The 20,130-nt window shown below is 36.7% G+C and overlaps 1 protein-coding gene across 1 annotated transcript in view; it reads left to right on the top strand.

The window, feature by feature from the left end:
* Positions 1-18,860, top strand: part of dvl1a (dishevelled segment polarity protein 1a) — a 68,953-nt gene extending 50,093 nt beyond the window's left edge. The window contains exons 5-15 of the mRNA XM_022676966.2: positions 920-1,064; positions 2,595-2,688; positions 2,796-2,865; positions 4,637-4,776; positions 7,404-7,480; positions 7,584-7,651; positions 8,699-8,776; positions 8,861-8,995; positions 9,214-9,381; positions 12,617-12,838; positions 18,077-18,860. Coding sequence (XP_022532687.2) covers positions 920-1,064; positions 2,595-2,688; positions 2,796-2,865; positions 4,637-4,776; positions 7,404-7,480; positions 7,584-7,651; positions 8,699-8,776; positions 8,861-8,995; positions 9,214-9,381; positions 12,617-12,838; positions 18,077-18,603 — 1,724 coding nt within the window. The 3' untranslated portion in view covers positions 18,604-18,860. The remainder of the gene's footprint in view (positions 1-919; positions 1,065-2,594; positions 2,689-2,795; positions 2,866-4,636; positions 4,777-7,403; positions 7,481-7,583; positions 7,652-8,698; positions 8,777-8,860; positions 8,996-9,213; positions 9,382-12,616; positions 12,839-18,076) is intronic.
* The last annotated feature ends 1,270 nt before the right edge of the window (positions 18,861-20,130 follow it).

Genomic DNA, 20,130 nt, shown 5'->3' with positions numbered 1-20,130 from the left:
AGCCTCTCACTGAAGAAACACTGAAAAAAACACTGTTAATGCAACAGTAAGGAAGTTAATTGTTGGGCCAAAAGTATTCTTAGAAATTAGAAAGGGATTATGAAGCCTTGATTTACACTTGGCATTTTAGTTAATATATACACTTATATATATATATATATATATATATATATATATACTTAAAAATAATGAGATTCTTAGATTTTACTTAATTGAAAACCTCTGGAATATAATCTAGAGGAAGATGGATGATCACAAGCCATCAAACCAAACTGAACTGCTTGATTTTTTGCACATAAAGTTATCCAAAAGCAGTGTGTAAGACTGGTGGAGGAGAACATGCCAAGATGCATGAAACTGTGATTAAAAACCAGAGTTATTCCACCAAATATTGATTTCTGAACTCTTAAAACTTATGGATATAAACTTGTTTTCTTTGCATTATTTGAGGTCTGACAGCTCTGCATCTTTTTTTGTTATTTCAGCCATTTATTATTTTCTACAAATAAATGCTCTAAATGACAATATTTTTATTTGGAATTTGGGAGAAATGTTGTCTGTAGTTTATAGAATAAAACAAATTTTAATTTTAATCAAACATATACCTATAAATGGCAAAATCAGAGAAACTGATTCAGAAACTGAATCAGTGGTTTCTTATTTATTTCCAGAGCTGTATTTTTCATATACTGTATATATAAACAGCCATGAGCATATAATTTGTCCCTTTGAATAGATGCCTGTCCTTACATGCTTACCAGCCCTTTGGCGTTATCTGTCACAAAACTCAACAGTAGATTCTGGCTTATTGTATTATTTTTTTTACAGCCTAAAGCTCTGTGTATAAAAGTGTGACTGTGGCTCACATGTGCCGTCTGTTCCGTGACTGAACATTTCCTCCTGCCGTTTCCTCTCTCAGTCCCCAGGGTGAACGGTCACACGGGCCACAAGGCCGAGCGAGTGACTCGAGACTCAGCCATGGGCTACGACAGCACCTCCATGATGAGCAGTGAGCTGGAGTCCAGCTCCTTCATCGACAGCGAGGAAGACGAGGACGCCAGCAGGTCAGACAGTAAAAGAAGGAAACAGTAGAATTAATAAGCTTTAAAATGACACATTTAAATATGGGTCAGTATTAATGTAACATGCCCGTGTGTTTCCAGCATAGTTGCTTACACTTAATTCAAACACTGTGTAACACTGTTACAATTGACTCAAACACTGTTACAATTAATTCAAACACACAATGCAATTTGCAACATTTACATTTGCAATGTTTTCATTAAAATATCAAGCTATATTAAATATTTGAATGTCCAAAAATGTCTTTAAGATCAGTGAAATCACAACCTTAACACTATTTTATTTTCAATAGACTGAAAACACCTGCTGAAGGCCCAGCAGTTAATAATACTTTTTATTAATATTTCTCCAATGTGGTTAATCAACATTGTTTCCACACTTAGCTGAAATAAAGTTTAGGCTCTCCACCCTTTTGTGGTAAAATATCACAGTAATTAAAATCATTTTTGAAAATCAAGGTCACAAGAGGACAAGGTCAAATAAAAAAATACAAGGTTTCCAATTACTAGCTTAATCACGTTTTCATCAAATGCCATTTTTGCCATGACAGGATGGACACATTTATGAAATTAAAGAAAATAAACAGTAAACATTAAAAGTGATTAATCACTTTAAATTATACATATGATAAGTGTATAGGATCCAAAGTAGATGCTTTATAGATGTTCAACTAACATTTAATTAAATGTCTATTAAATGCAACTCAACTTTAAGATAAGAGTTCTCTATTATATAACCCTACCCCAACTCTAACTTTTTTATTTATTTTTTATTCTTAAATTTTTCCCCATTTTCTCCCCAATTTTGCTCAGCCAATTACCCAACCCACTCATTAGGATTCCCCCTATAACTAGTGATGCCCCAACACACCAGGAGGGTGAAGACTAACACATGCCTCCTCCAATACATGTGAAGTCAACCACCGAGCAACTCGGTTCTGATACATCAGCTCACAGACGCCCTGTGCTGCAGACATCACCCTTTTAGGGATGTGGGAAGAGAGCGCCATCTACCCACCCGGAGGGAGCAAAGCCAATATTGCTTCCTCTGAGCAGCTTGATGGCAAAGCTGCATGAGCAGAAGTTCGAACCTGCAACCTCCCGCTCATAGTGGCAGCGCTTTAGACCGCTTTACCTAGCTCTAATCTTAACATATTTAGGGTTAGGTTGAAGATTTAGGATTTAGGGTTGACTCCTGGTTGAGGTTAGGTCTAGGGTCTGATGCAGGATTGAGTTCTATAGATAATTATATAGATTGAACTTAAGTTAAGTTGCATTTCATTGATATTAAGTTAATAATAGTTGAATGTTAGGTGAGCATCTATGTGACATTTATAACAGACCATCCAAAAAAAGTGACACCAAATTAACATTGTAAAAAAAGATGCCAAAAAGACCCATATGTGATTGTAAGCTATTAAAGTTTATTAATGAATAATTTTTAACTAAGATAAAAACAGACAAAATGCACCCCTCTGATAAAGAACATATTGTGTTTTTCTGGTTCTTTAGACTCAGCAGTTCTACAGGCCAGAGCTCCTCATCCCAACTCATGCGCAGACATAAGCGCCGGCGACGGAGACAGAAGGTGGCCAAGATGGACAGGGTGAGTTTCGTAAAGTGAGAATTAAAGCAGAGAAGTTTGGGTGCTTATAGAAGTAATATGACACAAAACCCAAAGCTAAAAAGTTTTTTTTTTTTCTTTCTTAACAGTCGTCCTCCTTTAGCAGCATTACCGATTCCACTATGAGCCTCAACATCATCACAGTTACTCTCAACATGGGTAAGAACTGTTTTAAACTCTCTGTTTATATATATTATTAGAGTGATAGACTCGCCACTAAATTCACTTTACCAAACCAGGATCCAGGTTATAATCATGGTCCTGGGACTCTCCTCATTCTAAATATTTTCGCAGATTCCCTGCATTAACACAACCCCCCACAACTCTGCACTAATGCTACGTTCACACAGCAAATTAAGTTTTTTTTTATTTTAGGCTGTTCATCTTTGACTGAAGATTGAATTGACTGAAGAGTTTGCACTGTGTAAATGACGAACATGTGCAAAAGAGCAAAGTGTCACGTAAAGTTTTGGTTTCATGCTTGCCAGAATCACAGGAGCTATACAGTGACAAAAAAGGCTGAATTAGCGGAAAACTAATCTTATTCAGTTGTAGGTGGAGCAATTCTTTCATGAGTATCCTTAATTATGAACAAAAAAGGCTGAATTAGCTTAAAACTAATCTTAGTCAGGTGTAAGTGGAGCATTTTCTTATGAGTATCCTTAATTATGAACAAAACTGCTAAATTAGCTTAAAACTAATCTTAGTCAGTTGAAAGTGGAGCAGTCTCTCATGAGTTTCTGAAATTCTGATAAAAAAGGCTAAATTAGCTTAAAACTAATCTTAGTCAGTTGGAGGTGGAGTAATTTCTTATGCATTTTTGTAATTATGAACAAAAAAGCTGAATTAGCTTAAAACTAATCTTAGTCAGTTGGAGCAACTTTTTCATGAGTATCCTTAATTATGATCAAAAAAGGCTGAATTAGCTTAAAAAACTAATCTTAGTCAGTTGGACCATTTTGTAATAAGTATCCTTAATTCTGATCAAAAAAGGCTAAGTTAGCTTAAAACTAATCTTAGTCAGGTGTAAGTGGAGCATTTTCTTATGAGTATCCTTAATTATGAACAAAAAAGGCTAAATTAGCTTAAAACTAATCTTAGTCAACCTTAGGTGCAGGAATCTCTTATGAGTTTCTGTAATTCTGATCAAAAAAGGCTGAATTAGCTTAAAAACTAATCTTAGTCAGTTGGAGCATTTTTTTGATAAGTATCCTTAATTATGATAAAAAAAAGGCTAAATTAGCTTAAAAAATCTAATCTAAGTCAGTTGAAGGTGGAGCAAGTTCTTATGAGTTTCTAAAATTCTGATAAAAAAGGCTAAATTAGCTTAAAACTAATCTTAGTCAGTTGGCGGTGGTGCGATCTCTCATGAGTTTCTGAAATTCTGATAAAAAAAGGCTAAATTAGCTTAAAAAACTAATCTTAGTCAGTTGAAGGTGGAGCAATTTTTTATTAGTTTCTGAAATTATGATAAGAAAAAAGGCTGAATTATCTTAAAACTAATCTTAGTCAATTGAAGGTGGAGCAATTTCATATGAGTTTCCTTACTTATGAACAAAAAAGGCTGAATTATCTTAAAACTAATCTTAGTCAGTTAAAAGTGGAGCAATTTCTCATGAGTTTTTTTTTTTAAACAGGTGACAGTGATTTGCTCACTGTTGTCTATAATATCAGTATTGAATGCAGGGTTGGGCAATATAAGAGTATTTTGTGGCATTGTGATAAATTAAGCCACATAAGGTCATAAACCTTTCTGAGATTAAATATTTATAAACACAGACCAACTACAGGCATTACAGAGAACATAACAGTGTAGTCTATAGTGTAATTATCAGTATCTGTTTGATGTGAGAAAATAGAATATTGGGAATTGTGATCTTCATCCAGCCTTTTATGACACTGAAGTCTTTTCTATTCTTCTTTTTTACAGAGAAGTACAACTTTCTGGGTATTAGTATAGTGGGGCAGAGTAACGATCGGGGAGATGGAGGCATCTACATCGGCTCCATTATGAAAGGTGGAGCTGTGGCAGCCGACGGTCGAATTGAACCTGGAGACATGCTGTTACAGGTAGGAGGTCAGGAAGTCTCTGATCTGATCAGAGTGATGTCACAGCATACTTCCCTTCATCTGGTGCATCAAGGAATGTAATCTGCTGCTCGTACTGTAGAGAGTGATGCTTCGTTTCTTTTGAATTCAGAATGGCCTTAAATCAAGTAAATAAAATCTGATGTATTTTTCTGGGAATGTATGAAAGTGAATGAGATTTGATATAGTGCTGATTTAGAGGAGGAAGCTGTTCTTAATGGGCTCAGCTTGCTGAAAACAGATTAGGAGAGTGCTTCTATACTACAGTATAAATTATATAATATATAATTATATAATCTAAAATATATACTATGTAAATTATAAATAAATGACCCACGCAGGATCCATTAATCAGTACAGCTCATTTAATTTAAGTAAAAAAGGATCAGAAAGCCTTTATTGTTTTCATGTTTTTAGCTTTGGGTATGTTAACCCCTCCTGGCTCTATGCTGTATGTTTGTTTTGCTGCCTCTTCTTTTCCTCCCTGATACAGGACCTTTTGATCTTATTTTGCTCTACAGTTTTCTAGCCTATACTCAGCCAGACCCGTCTGTTTCTCATCCACACAAACATGTAGCTCTTACTCATCAACGGTTTTGTTTTCACACAGGAGCCAAAAGAGATTAAAACGATTGCAGTTGCATTTAATAAGCTTAGAATGGCCATTAAAATATTTATAAAGCTGAAAACATTGATATATTATTTTGTTTTTAAACTGAAAGCAGAAGCATTTCTGAGTGGAGAAGTATATTGTGTTTAATGGTACCAGTGTGCTGGAACGACCATCCCTGCTAAGTCTAATATATTCATTCTAAAACCTGGGGTGTCAGGTCTCTTTTTGTGGGAGTTGTTCTGACATGTCACGCGTCTTTACGTACTTACATCCAGTGATGTCAGACCCTTTTTTTCAGTAACGAGTAATCTAACGCGTTACTATTTCCAATCCAGTAATCAGATTAAAGTTACTTATCCAAGTCACTGTGCGTTACTCTCTCTCTCTCCACCTCACACTCACACAGACACACACAGACACACACACACCGCTCCCTTTCCCGTCACCTTTACAATCCTCCCGTCTCTCTCTCTCGCGCTCGGCGTGTCTTTAGTTTCCGCCTGTTCTCATTTTTCCGCCAGTTCTCGGGCTCCCTATCTCTTTATAAAGGCGTTTTTTCCCGGCCGCGTCCCAATTCACTAGCCAGGGCAGCGGTCTGCACAGATCTGATTGGCAGAGGAGAGCGTTTGAAGATTTTGTGCCGCAGAGCGCACATACCATAAAGACAAGAAAAGTTCTGACGCTTTAAATGAACGCTGTCAAAATGAAATACTTTTCAGTAGTTTACTGGTTTGGGTCCGCACTGGACAATGTCTGGGTCCGGACCCGGACCGCAGTCTGCATATATGTGATCCCTGGCCTAGACCATATACACGGTTTTGTTTTATAAAACCACTCTTTGCTGCCCTGCAGAGAACAACAAGTTCAATGTTAAAATTTACAGTGTTAAATATTTCAGGTCAAGAAAGACTTTCTTTATTTTTCTTTTTTATAAAAACAAGTATTTATGTTAAGTGAAATCAAGAAAGACCATATTTTATTTTTATAAAAAAACATATTTTTTCAGGAAATAGTTAAACTTTAAATGTCTAGAGATACATTGTTGCTGTTAAAAATGCATTTTCCAATAAAGGGAGTATTGGCAAAACTGGTTATAATGTTTATGTTAAGGCGGCGGGAGGTGGTGTCTGCAGCTGCTGAAAGTAACTAATAAAGTAACTTGTACAGTAACTTAGTTACTTTTAAAATCAAGTAATCCATAAAGTAACTAAGTTACTTTTTAAAGGAGTAATAAGTAATCAGTAATCGGATTACTTTTTCAAAGTAACTATACCATCACTGCTTACATCACACGTACAGGCTCTAAAAGAGGATATGGCTCAGTTTTACTGAATGTGAGTGGCTGGTGGAGCAATGGAGACTTCAGAAGAGGAAACTCAGAGCTCAGTAGCTCATTTACTCATATTAAAATAAAATAAAAAAACGAAGGAGTGAGAACACTCTGACTGATCATAACCTGAAATCAGATTCATCCGCTCTGAAAGGAGGCTGCATCACACCCCGTCCAGTTTAAAATGATTTTTCTGCATGCTCTGTGCAATTACCCATTCTCACCAGAGAGGGCCCTAAATCCCAAAACTTACGGACATCAGCTTTAAATTTGTTTGATAATATATAGTTAAAATCCTCAACTTTCTCAACTTGTCTCATGATATAAGTGTGAGTGTCTCATCACACCCCTAATATATACACAAGAAGACAGAGTAATCTTACTTTTTTGTGAAAGCCAAAGTATTTATTTTGGACTATTTATTTTATTATAAAACTTTGACACAATATAAAGCATACATCACAGATTCTCTTATCCAGAACCACTTACAAAGGAGTTAGATATTCATTTGGAACGTAAGTAAATAAGGCTTGGGATTTACCTGCACATCACTTATGCTCAACTGTGCAGATTATTTTAAACACATATTTAAACATATTTGTGTGCAACATAACATTATAGTACATAGTACATTAATCATACTGATCTTATGCACTCTGTTTCCAGGTGAATGATGTGAACTTTGAGAATATGAGTAACGACGATGCTGTAAGGATTCTGCGGGAAATCGTCTCGAAACCTGGGTGAGCAGAAATGCTGTGTATCACACCAACAGCCGACCACAACACCACACTGTGTACAGTTAGATAACAGCTCATCTGCTTTCTGATGCTTTTCACTTCTCAGGCCCATAAGCCTCACTGTGGCGAAGTGTTGGGACCCCTCTCCTCGCAGTTACTTCACTATCCCAAGAGGTACTGAAAAATCTCACACTTACAGATTAAAGTAAAAAGCAAGAACATATTGACAACTTTAGTCTGTATAGTCCATATATGTGCAAACTTACACAAAATCATTTACCTTATATCAGTCTTAAAGAAAACACAAAAGTCTTAAAGAAAAAGTCGTTATTTTTGAACGACTAATTTGTAATTAAATACTACTTGTTTGTAATAAAAATGATATAAATTTGGACTAAATCTATACTGAGTATACTAGTTACATGTTATTTTCGTCACTATTTAATACGATTTAAGTATATTTGTGTAAGCTGTGCAACTGAACATTAAAAAACATATTAAATGTGTAATTAAATTATAGATTTAACTTTACATTCATTTTTAGTAGAGTAACTGGTAAAAACAAAAACTCTTATGGCTGCTTCAGCTGTTAAAGTTATTTTACCTGCACTTAACTTTCTAAAGTAAATATTTGAAGTATAATTTTAATACGTAAAACATTTCATCATCACAGTTTTAATTCGTCAACACAAAATTAACGTTTCGGTAGCAAACATTAACAAAGTACACTTTTACTTCAGAAATATCGGCTCCAAGAACACTTAGTAAAAGTATAGTTTTATCATAAAAAGCACAGTTTCATAAAATAATACTAAGCATATATTTATATTAAGTACATCACCAGTACAAAATTAGCATCCAAATAAAGTATACTTTTTTCAAAGTATATTGAAATACAGATTAAGAGAAAAAAATTAACTATAAGTAGAAAAAGTATACTTTAATTACTCTGCATATACGGTAGTTCAAGTACACTTTTATTATATTAAAATACATAAAAATACTTTTTCACAAGGGTAACTAAATGTTAAAATATAAGCAATATATAAGGTATTCATCCTTTAGTATCAGCATTATCAGTGTTTTTATGGTGAGAAATTGTGCTGTAGTCAGTTTTTCACTTCGGTGACCATTGCTGCTGTTCTTATAAGGTCAATTAAATAACAGATAAAGCTGAAGTGGCTTTTTTTAATGCCCATTTCTTTCTTGGATTTTCTCCAGCGGAGCCTGTAAGACCCATCGACCCTGCTGCTTGGATCTCTCACACTACAGCACTGACTGGAACATATCCACACTATGGTATGCAATGGCTCAATATGGTATTTTATTGTAGCTTTTTTAAACTAGTTAATGTTTGCTAATCACCTAATGCTTCTTTTGCAGAATGTGATGACTTGCCTCTGTCGATCAGTAAGACAGACATGGCCACCATAGCGAAGGTGATGCAGCTACCTGAATCAGGTCTGGAGATCAGAGACCGAATGTGGCTTAAAATCACCATAGCAAATGCTGTTATTGGTGAGTAATTAAAAATTAAAGTGTTACAGTCTCTTTTAAATGAATATGAAGTTTGGGGGGGATGTTTTAATGTAAAAATCCTCTAGGGGGAGATGTTTGACTGTTTCAACTGTTGTTAGGGTAGAAAATTCATACTGTAATTCATAATGCACATTATCTATAGTCTTATAGAGGGTGTTTTAGACTGTGTGCGTATTTCTGTGTATATTTTTTTTTAGGTGCTGATGTGGTGGATTGGCTGTTTTCACGAGTGGAGGGCTTTAAGGACCGGCGAGATGCCCGGAAATACGCCAGCAGTCTGCTGAAACACGGCTACCTGAGACACACAGTCAATAAAATAACCTTCTCAGAGCAGTGCTACTACACCTTTGGAGACCTGTGCCAAAGTACGTCACATCTGCTCGTCTGTTTGTTATACCTTTAAAAAGTGATGTTTTTTTTCACTTTTTACCTAATGTGAATCTGGCATTGCAGTTATTCTTTACATCATGTCAAAACGAAAAGATGAATTGACCAATAGAAATGCTCAAAAATTACTTGAGTGACTTAAATAAGATATTTTAGATCAACTTACATTGACAGTAAAACGTTTTTTTATGTCTTCTGTAAAATTGACAAGGAAAACAACATAAAAAAATATAGCAAAATTAGCATTATGTAGACAGTAGGGGTGGGCGATATGCCCTAAAATAATATCACTATATTTTATGGTATTTGCGATAAGGACATTCGATATGACAAAACACTGAATTATTATTATTGCACACGGTATGATATGGCACAGTCCTAACTTAGATATTAAAAAAAAAATAATTATCAGATTTGTAACAGAAGTTAATGATCCAGAATGTCGTGATACTAATACTGCATTCTAAATATCTCCATATATACAGGATTAAAGTAAAATAAATGATACTGGACAGATATAATCTCTAGTTTCTAGTAGATATAAAATGGGAAATGAGAACAGTCTGAATTTTTCTTTTTGCTTAAAACAGTAAAAAAGTAGTACCCTGATGTGATGATTAGGGGTGGGTGATTTGGCACCATATTTCAGGATATAAGATTGTTCACTATATAAAAAAATGTTGGTGATATTATTGCGTATGATACAATATGGCACACCCCTAGTGGATAGCATTGTGCTAATCACTGCAAAATTGCTTCTAATTCACTTTTAGCAATATTAGCATGTGACTGATCTTTTAGTTAATCTAATAAATTGTTCATGTGAGCTGAATCTGGAGCTGAAGTTACTGGTTTAGGATTCATTGGCCCGTGTCATTTGTTGTTTTCTGAGTAGAGGACCACCTCTCCTTCATTTCATTAATTTGTTCTGTGGCTTAAACAGTAACCAATTAAAGAAATAAATCCTTTAAAACATATACCTAAACTCCCTATGAACAACCCCATAACACAGCTAGGCCTGTCACAATAATTGTAATATCGATTTATCGAACAATAAATAAACATGACCTCAATATTTTTTGATAATCGTGATATATATATATAACTATTGTTTTTATTTTTATGTTTGTTCACATATATAACAGTGAACAGTATTTTAGCCAGTCATGCTTCAACAACTGTGACTTCATACAAACAGTGAGGACTAGTAAGTAAGTGAAGAAATAAGTATATGATTCCCAAACTAATTATAATAAATTATTATTTAAATTATTGCTGTCTTTAAAAAGTGTATAATTACATTTTTATGCTATTCCTTTACCATTATGTCAGTGACATTTAATAGTCTTAAAATTACAAAAATATTGTGTATCGCAATCATTTCTGGGATAATATGTCATCCACAAAAAATTCTCATTGTGACAGGCCTAAACACAGCTAATAAAAGTTGTTCAAAAGTTCAACAGTTCATCAGTTTTTAGTGCTAATGTGAAGAAAAATGAATAGAAGTGTGTGTACGTAATGGGTGTTGTTGGTGCGCTCAATGGGCTCTAGGTGGAAACTGATGCCACTAAACAGTGATGCCACGTGGTGGAATGCTGAACTTTCTTGCTGACTAATGTGAAGTTGGTCAACCAAAAAAAAAAAAAAAAACTGCCCCTTCTTAACAAACATAAATTGCTGTAATGCTCAGAATGCGGTGGAGGTATTACTGTAACAGTTAAAAGGGAAGGTCAGTGAACTTTAAAATGTCTGTATAATTTAAATCAATGAGATTTAAACAGATGCATTAATAGTAAAACTATTAGGCCTGTAATAATCACTAAAGGCTACATGACACCTTCTGTAGTTAAGAGCTGACATAAACATACATAAACATTTCTAAATGCTTATCTAAGTGGTTTGTAACACTGTTCCTGGGGGGCTGTGTGATGTTACACTGTGTTTTTGACTGGAACTTTTGAAGCTCCACCAATCTATGACCACTAATTTTATTGAACCTTAATTTTACTAAACTTAACTTTAATAGGATTATATTTGACCAAGAATGAGTTCAAATCCTAGTGCGCTTTCACATCTTCAGCACAGAGCAGCATTTTAGGGACAGTAGGAAAAAAAACAGAACAAATGATTAATTAATAAATCTATTTAACTTTGGTTAAATGTGACCTCAAGATGTCAAACCAACTGTAACATACATTTTATATATGATATACATTTCTTTATATTGTTCCATTGATTTGAAATCACAAAGTCCTATTCACCTCATACATGCACTGCCTGCCTGGTATTTTAAAGTATATTGAATTCTAAAAAGACGTCTGCTGCCATAAAGGCTGCTTATGTCATCCCTGATGTCTAGTTGACATAAATATTGTGTCAAATAATATAGATTTTTGGTGATATTAGGTTGCCATGACATTTTCTGGGTGAAATTACACAGCATATTATAACAGCTGACTTTCTAGTATAATTAGAATGATGTGACACAGCTATCAAATGAGACAGTTGGTAAATTGAATGAAAGAGAAAACCTAAAGAAGATGATCTGAAGAACTTTGAGGAAACTTTGACTTGCTGTAAACTTCTGTGTGAAAGTCAATGTAAATGTCCATCCCATATTCAAAAGCTGTAAGTGGGCAAATAGTCAGTTGTCATGACAACTGAATGTCTTTATGACACCTTTTAAAATCACCATTTAATAATGTGTATGTATGCTTAATTCATTTATTGTATAGTTGCTCATGTAGATGCCACAGTATTGAGATAGTGTTACAGTTAAATCTATGTACTGGTAGTTGGATTTGTCCACAGTGATGATGATTAGAATAAGGAGTCTCACTGTCTCAATGTCTGAAACACACCATAGCCAATATTAACCACTTCATTTAGCATTGTGTGCACAATTTTTCAATGCCACGATAGCAATGAACATCTGACTTTTGACTGTTGTCAGGGTTTTAATCAGTCATTGGGGCACCTAGCCCCAAACAACACACCTCACTTTCAGACCACCACACACATCTGCGTAAATATACTCAGATATAAGCATCTTTGCTAATTAAACAACGTAAAAAAATAGATTGTTGGCAGGGTGTAAGATAGCGATGCACCTTGCACAGAGTGTGAGATTTATTTTTAGTGCTTGATAAAACTTTAGTTAATAATCTATCAGTACAGTTCCAGTATTAACCGCTCTGCTCTCTCTTCCAGACATGGCGTCTCTAAACCTGAATGAGGGGTCCAGTGGAGGTGGTGGATCTGAACAGGACACTGTAGCTCCTCTCCCTCCTCCAGGCACAAACCCCTGGCCCCTCGGGGGTCAGCCGTACCCCTACCCAGGCTACCCGAACCCGCCCTCCGGCTTCCCTCCTGGATACTCAGACCCCTGCCACAGTTTCCACAGCGGCAGCGCCGGCAGCCAGCAGAGCGAAGGTGAGAAACTGCCTGTATGAGTGTTGAGTGTATGAGTATGAGTGTTTATTAAGGAAAAAGAAACTGAAAGAGAAAGCGTAGTAAAAGAGCTGGGAAGTCATAACTGTAACCTTATTACCGCAAAAGGACACTATGTGTGGAGTAGGGACGTCCCCCAATCACATCCATAGATCTTCACTGTTCGCTTTTGCTTTCTGTTTACTAGCAAAACAAGGAACTGCTGTCATAATAATGAAGAGATTTATTTGATTTTTTTTTTCTTTGTGTATGACACTCAGACACGCATACATTACTGTGCCACGTTTACAGATAACCCAATCTTAATTGCCTGAAAAAAAAAAACATGAAACTATGAGTGATTTATGATCCAGGTGAAGGTTCTCATGAGATTTGATATGATATGATATATAATCTGCTGAATGAGGAAGTTGGAAGAAAGGAAAGTAAGTCAAAAGGATTTCCCAAAGCTAAATTTAAAAGAAGAAAAAAATCCAGAGATAACGAGATTAACAATTGTGCAAGACCTGGCAGACTACCAACACTACCACCAACACATCACTCAAAATTAAAACACTTATCTTGAATCTCAGATAAAGCTTTGAAGATGAGATGTAATCTAAAACTCCACTCTTGCTTCAGATCGGGAAAAAATCCACTGAGAGAAGTAGAATCTCAGTGCTGTGGGTCTGAAAGGAAGTGGAGCAGATCAAAAAACTCCTACTAAGAAAATCGAAATACTTAATAATAACAGATAAAAAACAAGAACATGTGAGTAGATTAATATGATTATGACGCTGCTGATGTTCCCAGAATAATGATATGATCACCCAGCCTTCAGCACCATTCACTGATTGTGTTTGAAATGCCTTGAAAGGCAGAAAATGTAATAAATTTAATAATAAATTAAAGTATTTTTCATATTCTGTCAACGCTATCAGATCTACAGCCTTACATGCTTTAAGCTAAATTAGCAAGGGAATAGTTTGACATTGGGAGGGGGTGTAGTTTAATTTTACAATGACAATGACAGATTCACATTGAATAAGAAATCTCAGCGTGAATATCTGAAATGGGAGTAGCTACTCGATTTGTGCACTGGCGCCACTTCCAAAAAAACATGTGATGATAACCAGTCGTATACCTACTCATATAAATAATGAAACGTTTAAAAATATCAGCAGCTACATGTTCATAAAATATATGTAGAGTATAGGCTATGCTACATAATGACTTGCCTAAGGCTGCAGAAGCAATTTCCCTTTCAGGAGCTCTTCAGCTTGTTTTCTGGAATTGAGATTTTGAGGTTTGCCTCAGATTTAAATGCCCCATGCTATGTGTGCTATGCACTACGAAACTAAATGCCTCCCTGAGCGCCTACAACTGTTTATGCACAGTATATTACTGAATATTTGCCCACATATTGAATCCTAATATTGATGGGGTTCATTTAAACTGAGTAGACTAAATCTCTGTTTTAATTTTGGATTAGAAATGAAATAACGGGGTGCCTTGAGTGGTCCAGCGGTCTAAAGCACTGCCACAATGAGCGGGAGGTTGCAGGTTTGAACCCCAGCTCATGCAGCTTTGCCATCAAGCTGCCGGCGCTCAGAGGGAGCAAAATTGGCCCTGCTTCCTCCGGGTGGGTAGATGGCGCTCTCTCTCCACATCACTAAAGTGTGATGTCCACAGAACAGGGCGTCTGTGAGCTGATGTATCGGAACCGAGTTGCTGTGCTTTCCTCCGAGTGCGCTGTGATGCTACTTGGCAATGCTGCATCAGCAGCAGCTCGAAAACAAGTGGTGGCTGACTTCACATGTATCGGAAAGCATGTGCGTTGGGGCATCACTAGTGATAGGGGGAGTCCTAACGAGTGGGTTGGTTAATTGGCTGTGTAAATTGGGGAGAAAATGGGAAAAAATTAGAAATTATTAAAAAAGAAATAAAGTAAAAATATAAAGAGAAAAGAGAACCTCTCTGACTTTTTTCACAGCAGTGTAGCTTTCAGCTGAGAGGAACGGAGGAGGTTTACTTCAGTCAGATTGATTTACTTTGTAGTCTGTCCAGGTTGATATCATTTTCCTACGTTAAACTGCTAGAAGGAAGTATTGTACGTGATATTTCGTTGTGTATGAGGAACACCTTTACTTCGAGTGCAGGTAAAAGTGGGTGACGGTTAGTCATGTGCTTTTTCTTCATTCAGTTTCAGGGGTTCACCTTTGTCGCTGTATTCGTTTGGACATTCCATATATGTGGTATGACCAGTTTTTAAGCACACCTGGTGTTTGAAACTGCACTTGGAACTTCCAGCTTCACATCACCTATGTGAACATGCACTTTGTCAGCATGGAGGATGAGGGTGGAGTTGAGAATGCTCTATAATGATGATGATTATAAAAATAACGTGTTCACTGGCTTGAGAATAGTGATCGTCTAGCACTGACCAAATCGTATTTTTTGTACACTTTGTGAAAAATGTTTGAATGTATAAATGTGTGTGTGTGTGTGTTAGCACTGAAGGATTTGGAGTGCAGGAGATTTGGCCTGGGATGTGTAGGGTGAGTTGTGAAAGTGTGAGTCGAGAGTGGTGGATATGCTGTGGGCTCATGCCTGGATGGCTGGCTGCTTGGCAGGGCTGTGTATGGTAACTGTGTTGTTCCCTTTGTTTCTGCTGGGCATTGGTAGACTGATGGAGGATTTGCTCCCAGGACTGGGGGCCATGGTAAGCCTGCCGTTCACCCTCAACCCTCCTTCTCCTCCTCCTCTTCTCTTTTTGTTCTTCTCCGTGTTCTGCCCTTCCCTACCCATCCTTTCATATCTGGTCGGTCACTGTACCGTGTTTTGAATGGCTCATCAGCCTCTGTGACTGGTGGAACTGCTCATGTGTTCTCTCTGTGCTCTCTGGGCATGCGTGCTGGTGTGCTGCACTCTCATAATGGTGCCATTCATGGTGTGCATGACCGTGGATCAGACCAAAATCAACACTGTTTACAGCAGAATTGATTGAAATTTAGAATTGATGCTTGTGTAAAGGAGGCAGGGTGGGAACATACCCTGGTAACATACCCATGAATTTCATCATATCACATATAATAAAAACTCAACAACTTGTGTAGCACTTTACTCTGTTTCCCTGTTTCCTGATAGGAAAATTTATATTTGTTCACAATTGACATTGACATACCATATTTTTCACACTATAAGTCGCACTATCAATGAACGTCTATTTTCATACATAAGGCGCACCAGATTATTAGGCACATGTTAAAAGACACTATAAGGAACTTCTAATTCAGCATTCAGGGGGGTAACAAAACTTCAATAAAAAAAAAGACTTTTTAAGTAAAATGAGCACTGGAAGTTAATCTACACAGATTTCTCTCCTGAAAACTGTTTATTGGGGTGACTAAAGTGCTTCTATTTATTTACAGTAAGCTTAGATTGCCGAATTTTTCTGGAGCATTAGCATTAGCAGCTAACTGCATCACTACACTGAGGAATTCTGCTTGTTCCGGTAAGCCAGGGTGATATCAGCTAGCGGTTTGTCCCACTTAGCTTGTTTTAACACTGTAAACACGCCGGCTACAGTCCAATATACTCAACTCTAAACGATGAAAGAGCTAGTAATGCGGCTGATGGCTAATGCTAATGCTGCTCAAGCAGTGCTAACTGAGGTGCTGTAGAACTAAACTGAAACTCCTTTATATGGCCACACTTCAGCTGAGGGGCTTTACTGCTCCTTAATACCTGACTGGTAGAATTCATACATAAGGTGCACCAGATTAAAAGGCAGACTGTCAATTTTTGGGAAAAATTAAAAGATTTTAAGTGCACTGTAAAGTGCAAAAATACGCTAAATTGAATCTTTCAGTTGTTTTGCACATTATATCAAAATGTTACAATAAACGTCAGGTTGGAGGTATCCATTGTATTCATATCATTCATATCGTACCTAAATCATTATACTGTCTCAAAATATTACCACAGTATGCATATATCATACGTACTAGATCATACCATCTCATCCTCTATCATATTAAAAAACAAAAACAATCAAATGATCAAAAATCTAAGTGACCAAAAAAACACTTTTAAATCATAAATTGCCAGCTTTACAAGATTAAAAAAATGATGATGCTAACTTTTAATGACGATGGTATTTTAGATTTACGATATGTCAGATTTCTGCTTTGGTGTATCTGGTACAGAACTGACAAAACCGTCAGTCTGACAAATACAAATCTTTAACTGCTGTGAATCTAGTTAGCAGGAGATCATTCTGCTCTCCACAGAGCACACTCAAGTCTGGCTGACTGAAACCACACACACCTTTAGTTGAGAGTGACGCAGACTCAGTGACTGCATTCGGACAGACAGACAGCTGAAAATAAATAGTTTTTTTTTTGGTGGTGGTGTGTATGTTCTGAAGCGCATTGGCTAAGCTAGCCTTTGCTTGGCTAGTTTAGCTACAGAGCCACAGAGTATCATACAGCTCAGTACCAGATATATCAGATGTACCAGATAGACCAAAGCAGAAATTTGACATATCGTAATTCTAAAATACCATCCTCATTAAAAGTAAGCATCACACACCTTTTTTTATTCTTGTAAAGTTGGCAATTTGTAGACACAAGTTTTTAAGGCACCAGTGACGATATATTTGATATGTTGTTATCTTAAAAAAAAGTTTTGTTGGGATTTTGAAATTATTATTGTGGAAATGAGTTAGTAATATTGTTATCATGGGAAACAGAGTAAAGAAAAGATGTAAATCAGTGGCCCATTAGAGTTTTTATAACATACAGTTCAAACTAGTAATGTGTTGGTATGCATTAGTACTTTGTGTACTGGGTTACATTTCACTAATGTTGCACTTTTATGGGACAAAATGGACATTCTTACTTTTGGGCAATGTAAAAAGTCAAATTCTAAGATATTTGAAGAACAATTGCCAGATAAAATATGTCAAAAAAGGTTGAAATCCTTTATTGAGATGATATATTATTATATTATGATCCAGTTCAGTTCCAGTATGTGTCCATATTTAGATATTAGAGGTTTATATTTCACACTGCACACTTTTTTAATATATATGTGTTTTATACAAAGCAAAATCACCCCTTTCATGTTTTGATGTGTCATGTGAGTGCAATGGGGCTTGGGCCAGGTCGGCTGTCTTGTGTCTCAGGCCTCAGAAACCATTAAACCCATTCAAACCAGTTTTATGTCTCTGTTCTCCAGGCAGCAGAAGTAGCGGCTCCAACCCCAGTGCAGGGAAAGGACGGAGGCCGTCTCCTAGAGAGAAGGACCACAAGTCGACGTGCTGCGAGTCAGAGCTGGGGACCTGGGCGGGGCTTCAGGGTCAGAGAGTGCCCAGCCAGCAGAGCCATCACAGCCACACCCGCTCCTGCCACAGCCAAGCGTGCTCCAGCCACAGCCACATCCAGTCCCACCGGAGCCACGGCAGCCTGTGCCAGCACAGCCACGCCCCCTCCTTCTCATACAGCCACTCCCCCTTCGTCCAGCCCGCTCACATGTCCTGCACCCACAGCGAAAGGAGCCACGCTTCCTCCTACGGCCCCCCAGGCCTGCCTCCTCCCTACTGCCTGGCCCGCCTGGCCCCTAAAGCTTCAGCCAGTCAGTCCGGACCTCCCGGAGCTCCTCCTGTCCGTGATCTAGGGAACGTACCTCCAGAACTCACCGCAAGCCGTCAATCCTTTCAACATGCTATGGGCAATCCTTGTGAATTCTTTGTGGACATTATGTGACAGGACAGTGCCTTTACACTTTCAGAGCACAAGAGCCTCCCGCCCTGACCTCTCTCTAACCCTTAAATTCTTGCTACTGACTACCCAGCACTGAGAATGTAGAAAAATTTACAGCAACTCAACACACACACACATCAACACCAACATCGTCCTTCCAGCATATTGAGAATCAGTGGAGGACACCAAAAATAAATAAATAGCACAGCTTCAGAGTTGATCTCAACTCTAAAATAATAAAAATAAATAAAAAACAATAATGCAGTGTCAGCACAAGATTGAGCTACATGCTGTTCATTCGTAATGCAAAACACGTGGTGGCTGCTCTTACTGAATGTAGGCTCTCAGTGTTAAAAAAAATGGAAAGCCAAATGTCTCAGACACACACAGCTCATACACAGAACATACAGTACTGGGCTGTGAGTTACAGGCAGGAGAAATCTCCAGGGTAAGTGTGTATCTACTCAGTAAAACACTAGTATTACAATAATTACACATAATTCATTAAAGCATTAAACATTTCCACAGCACTACTTTGTGTATGGCAAGCAATTTTAGCTTAAAATGACACCAGCAATAAAAGGTGTGGCTCAGTTTTGTGGCTCAGCTCTAGTCATATATCACCACCGATTTGCATAGAATTTCTCTTATATATAATGTATGTATAATGAATATATATTAAAAAGAGAGTAAAATGTAAAACAATTACTGAAAACTACTATAAGTAGTAAAACTCTACATATATGTATAAATAATAATAGTTATTATTATTACTAGTCAAAACTCAAGAAGTAGATATATAAAAACAAATTGAAGATCTAAAATTGTACATATATCTTCTGGTCAAAACTACATCAAAGATTAAATTGAATAAATTATCAATATTTGTGCTGCCGTTTGTTCAGAATTAATTTACAAATATGTGGACCTAGACCTCTTTTACTAGTAAAAAGAATACACTAATAACATTAAAATTAAAATGTTAAATTAAAATTCAATGTTAATCAATGATAGAAGTACAATAGTCTAAATTACGGATTGGATATGCTGTTCTGGTCATATGACAAGTCAGAACAACTTCATAAATCTATAGATCTAATATAATAACTATTAATATTTTATAGCATATATCTGGAATTACAGTTTCTACTAGTAAAAAAGATGCATTACAGAAATCTGTTATCTGTAACTTGAGATTTTATCAGTAAAACACTGAGTTTTGACTTAAAATGTATTGCTGGTGGAATTGTTGGTTAAAAAGGCTTGCCATACAACACCTGGTTTAAACTGGTGAACAAATAAACCCATACAAACATAGTACACTAAGAAACCATGCTTAGTTTAAAAGCTTGCTTTACAAGCAGGAACACTCTGAGATACTGCTGAGTTAAATCATTTTATACTGTGTGATAAGGTGCCTGCACTCCTGCACAGTACTGTATGTGACTGAGCAGTAGGTCTAAAGACCACCAACCAAGTATTCAGATTCCGAGCCAATCTAAAAAATGAATATTTGCCAAACAGTGAACG

The sequence above is a fragment of the Astyanax mexicanus genome, chromosome 13 (genome assembly GCF_023375975.1).
Source record: "Astyanax mexicanus isolate ESR-SI-001 chromosome 13, AstMex3_surface, whole genome shotgun sequence".
Lineage (NCBI taxonomy): Eukaryota > Metazoa > Chordata > Actinopteri > Characiformes > Acestrorhamphidae > Astyanax > Astyanax mexicanus.
The sequence above is the reverse complement of the archived record's forward strand: the minus strand, read 5'-3'. Positions and strand labels throughout refer to the sequence as shown.